Genomic DNA, 5108 nt, shown 5'->3' with positions numbered 1-5108 from the left:
GTTTGCCTCCCTCTCAGATTTCCTCTTATTTTATTTTCTGTTCCCTTTCCCTATTTTCATCTGTTTTGTTTCTTAAATTCCACATATGAGTAAAATCACATTGTATTTGATTTTCCATGACTGACTTATTTCACCTAGCATGGCCCTCTAGTTTCATCCACATGGTTGCAATGCCAAGCTGTCATTCATTTTGATGGCAGAGTAATATTCCATTGTGTATAAACAAATGACCAACAGACACATGAGAAAAGGTTATAACATCACTCAGCATCAGGGAAGTACAAGTCAAAACCACAATGAGATACCAACTTGCACCAGTCAGATTGGCAAAAATTAACACGACAAGAAACAACAAATGTTGGAGAGGATGTGGGGAAAGGGGATCCCTCTTACACTTTTGGTGGGAATGTAAGCTGGTGCAGCCCCTCTGGGAAATGCTATGGAGGTTCCTCAAAAAATTAAAAATAGAACTACTTGGGGCTATTGGGAGGCACAGTCAGTTAAGTGTCTGCCATTCAGCTCATGTCATGATCCCAGGGTCCTGGGATTGAGCCCCACAATATGCTCCCTGCTCATTGGGCTGTCTGCTTCTTCCTCTTCCCCCACCCTGCTCATGGCGTCTCTCTCAAATAAATAAAATAAAACTTAAAAAAAAATAGAACTACTCTATGATCCAGCAACTGCACTACCAGGTATTTATCTAAAGGATACAAACATAGTGATTCAAAGGGGCACTTGTTTCCCCAGTGTTTATAGGAGAAATGTCCACAATGGCCTAAGTGTGTAAAGAGCCCAGGTGTCCATGGGCACATGAATGGAGAAAGAAGTTGTGATATCTATCATCTATCTATCTAATCTATTCAATGGCAGTTTTAAGCTCACCTTTCCTACTTCACACTTACACTCCACCTGAGTACAGCAGAGTCCAACCCACTTGGATGCTCCAGAGCTCTCTCACCTTTCAACCCTTCTCCTGATTCTAGCGTTCCAGGAGGAGCAAGCAGAGTTAGCATTTTTGGCATCTGGTGAAGGACGAAATGCATTCATAGTCCCTATTACCAAGACCGAAGAACAAACTCCAACCACTACCACCTGTTTGCCACTTTGCCATTTTTAAGTTAAAAGAGGGACTGGAAAACAGCAGCAGATGCCCCACTGGACTTAGCTAAGGACTGAAACTGGAGCCTCCCCCAGCACTTTCCACAACAGCTCCAACCAAAAGACAGTGGCAAACCTAGTAGACACCAAATAACCCCGAAGTGTGAGACTTGGGCATGGAAGTGACCCTGTCCCCTGCACTGAGCAGGCTGACTGCATCTGGCTAGGACAGGCAGTAGTCTCAGCAGTAACAATGACCAGACCTTCCTTCATTCAGGTTCCCCCTGAGGTCATAAACAGAGTAGAAATGTCTGCAAGTAGTTAAAGGCATAGATAAGGGAAAGCACATTCTATGAACTTTAAGCAATGACTAGGGGCTGTAAAAGGCAGAGGACGACCCCCACCAGAGTTTTCGCACCCCCAGAAAATGCTTTCATCAATCAGGCAGTTAACTGTGGTGCTGGCCCAGGTGTACCCAAGTCCTCTGGCCTCCTGCCCTGCCCATCTCCCCAGAGGACAGGAAGGGAGGCTTCAGCTAGTGCATCCCTGGTGCAGTTCCTGGTGTGGGGGATGAGCTGGTTAACCCCCCACAGATACTGGGGAGAACCCCCACCCCTTGAGCACTTCCTCTGCTCAGCTCTAGGCACTGGTCAGAACTTGAGGGGCTGGACCAGAAAGGAAGTGGGGGCTGGGTAATGAAGTGCTCCTGGTGGTCTCTGCAGGAGCCCTGAGCTGGCACACAGGACAGTTGTCCCATGGGGAGAAGTGGGCAGATGGGGGATACCTGCCCTGATATGAAACAAAAGCCAAATGCCCACCGCCAGCCAGTCTCGTGTCCTGAGGGTCATTTGGGAACCCCAGGAGTCCACCTCTGTTCCCCGCCCCGTGCCTGTGCTCACTGGGCTCCTCTCAGTGGGACACATTCTATCTGACATGTTGGACAGCACAGGCATGGGGAGCCTGGTGCTCCTACAGGAAAGAGAGAGAAGGGATGGTGATGACCCCATCTCCACCATCCCCTGGCCCCAGGGGCCTTTTAGGACTATGTGCCAGCCCCTTGTCCAGCAGGTCCTGGCAATCCATGGCACCAGCCTTGGGCTCTCACGCCAGTCTGCACTCACCTCCCCAGCCACATTGTCCTCCTCACACCAGCCAAGCCCCTCTAGGCCACAGGTCTAGCTGTGCGAAACCTAGGCAGGGAAGCTCAGAGGCCCAGTCTCAGAGGACCAGTGGCTACAGGCCCTGGTCCCTGTTGGAGGGGCTTAGGGTGTCCACGTAGTGGGTTCTCAGGAGCCTCCCTGACTCCCAGGGCTCATGCTCCTGAGGTGCCTGCTGCTCTCCTCCAGCCCCAGAGCTCATGCTCAGCTGGGGCCTGCTGTGCTGGTTGCCAGCAGGGCTGCTGGAACTCTGATGGTTACTAGGTGTTTTCTATTTATAATTCAACTGATTCTAACAAGCTGTGAGCAAGAAAGTTGATGTTGTGCAGACAAATAAGGATGGATATCGTTAGGATAGGAACCACTGGTGGCATGGAGAACTGAGAAGAACCCCTTTCTGAAGGTCATCATAACATAACAGAACCACCACAGTTCTATAACATGTCTGTCTACTGTGGGCGGAAATGAAATCTCACAAAACCTTAGTTAAGATAGTGATCAGCTTGAATCCAGGAATTCTCCACTTTCATATGTGCTAAATTTGTTTCTTTTGTTCATTGTTTTGCGTTTTATGTTTATATAAATGTGTGTATTATATTTATGGATATATATGTTAATTTTTGTAAGGAGAATTAAGTTATATTGCTTTATTAATTGATCAATAGCAAGATTGGTCATTTGTACAGGTTAAAAACAAAACAAATCAAAACACAAAACTCCTAAATGTTTCCAAGCATATACACTGAGAACATTTGCAAAAATCGAATGTAATGTGAATTACGTTACACACTTCCTTGTCATTGAAGGGTGGTATTTAACAGCATTCTATGCTTGCTACACAAACAAATTGTCCATCGCACCTAAAATTAGATCATTTGTCACCACTTAACTGTTTTTTTTTAAGATACTATTTTAATTCCAGTTAGAGAAACTACAGTGTAATATTAGTTTCAGGCATACAACGTGGTTATTCAGCACTTCCATACAACATCTGGTGCTCATCACAGGGGCACTACTTAATCCCATCCCCTACTTAACACATCCCCTATACCCTCCTGTCTGGTGTCTGGTGACCATCAGCTTGTTATCTAGAGTTAAAGGTCTATTAATTGGTTTGCCTCTCTCTTTTTTCCCCTTTGCTCCATTGTTTCTTGAATTCACATATGAGTGAAATCATATGGTATATGTCTTTCTCTGACTGACTTATTTTGCTTAGCACATAATACTCACTAGTTTCATTCATGTCACTGAAGTAGCAAGAATCCTCTCTGTTTTTATGGCTGGGTAATATATCCACATATGTCTAAATTGATTTATATTATGGTGTATATATACCAACATTGATTTATATTATGATATATACCTTTTCTTACCCATTCATCTCTTGATGGATATCTGGGCTCTTTCCATATTTTGACTATTGTGTTCCTATTTGTACTTGTAATATTGAGAATAACTGTGGCCTTTAGACTTCAACTTGCAGTTAATAAATTATTTGTAACAAAAAAAAAGAAAAAAGAAAAAGAAAAAAAATTACCACAAAAACAGAGTGACTGGGAATATATAATTATTTTGTCAAACTTTATTATTTTACTTTTCTAGATTATATAATCTCTGTATTCAATCACAGAATGGCATTGTTCTTAAGGAGTTTACAAGGTGAAATTAATATATTTCTAAGCAGCAGTGAGAACTTTGTTATATTTTTACAGAGCAGAATCTCTGAATCACTCGTCTTAGAGCCCCCATCACCTCCTTGTTTCTCAGGCTGTAGATGATGGGGTTGAGCATTGGGGTCAGAATGGTGTAGAAGACAGCCAGGATCTTATCCTCTGTGGGAGATCGGAAGGATCTTGGGCGTAGATAAGTGTAAACAAAGGGTGCATAGTAGAAAGACACCACAGCGATGTGGGTGCTGCAGGTCAAATAGGCCTTCTTCCTCCCTTCTGTTGACTGCATTCGGCAGATGGCAAGGAGAACCCGGCCATAGGAACATGAAATGCAAATGAAGGGAAACACAAGGAAGAGGGTGATGCTCAAAAACACCGTGTACTCATAGACCCAGGTGTCCATGCAGGCCAGAGTCAACATGGTTGCAAGATCACAGAAGAAATGGTTGATGGTCCTGGATCGACAGTAAGGGATATTGAGGACATATGCAGTGTGGGCACAGGAGTTGATTGAGCCCATGATCCAAGATCCTGTTATTAGCAGCACACATACTTTTTTGCTCATACGAGTGGGATAGTGGAGAGGAAAGCAAATAGCCACATAACGATCATAGGCCATGGAGGCCAGTATTAACCCTTCTGCACCAGCTAAAGCAACAAAGAAGAAGCTCTGAACACCACACCCGATGAAAGAAATAGTCTCATTTTCAAAGAGATAATCAGAAGCCATCTTGGGGACAATGTTGGAGATGAAGTTCAGGTCCACGAGGGAGAGTTGACTAAGTAGAAAATACATGGGAGTGTGGAGATGGGTGTCCAGAAAGATGAGAATGATCATGGACAGGTTTCCAAACAGAGCCATTAAGAAAATGAGAACAATGAGAATGAAGAAGAACAGGCCAATTCTTGATGGTGGGAACAACCCCAATAAGAAGAAATCTGTAGATGTTTCATTAATATTTTCCATGGGACATTAATTTAGTTTTCCCTAAAGAGAGACACATAACAAGGACAAAAAATAATCTTTATTAATTCATTATTTTACTTCCACTGTGATTTATTCAGGACACATTGCAGCTCTTTAAAAATTAACACATATTTTGGAAAAAGAAACAATTTTTGACTCATAGATAAAATCTTGATGATGCATACATATGTCTCCAAAATATTTCAATGGAAATGT

At 43.4% G+C, this 5108-nt stretch overlaps 1 protein-coding gene across 1 annotated transcript; it reads right to left on the bottom strand.

Moving 5' to 3' along the window:
- Positions 1 to 3953: 3953 nt before the first annotated feature.
- On the bottom strand, positions 3954 to 4892 carry LOC123791131 (olfactory receptor 2L8-like). Its single transcript, XM_045795771.2, has one exon. It carries the CDS (start codon positions 4890 to 4892, stop codon positions 3954 to 3956), a length of 939 nt encoding a protein of 312 aa, XP_045651727.2.
- Positions 4893 to 5108: the final 216 nt, after the last annotated feature.

The sequence above is a fragment of the Ursus americanus genome, chromosome 5, assembly GCF_024610735.1.
Source record: "Ursus americanus isolate L20-20 chromosome 5, mUrsAme1.1.p, whole genome shotgun sequence".
Taxonomy (NCBI): domain Eukaryota; kingdom Metazoa; phylum Chordata; class Mammalia; order Carnivora; family Ursidae; genus Ursus; species Ursus americanus.
The sequence above is the reverse complement of the archived record's forward strand: the minus strand, read 5'-3'. Positions and strand labels throughout refer to the sequence as shown.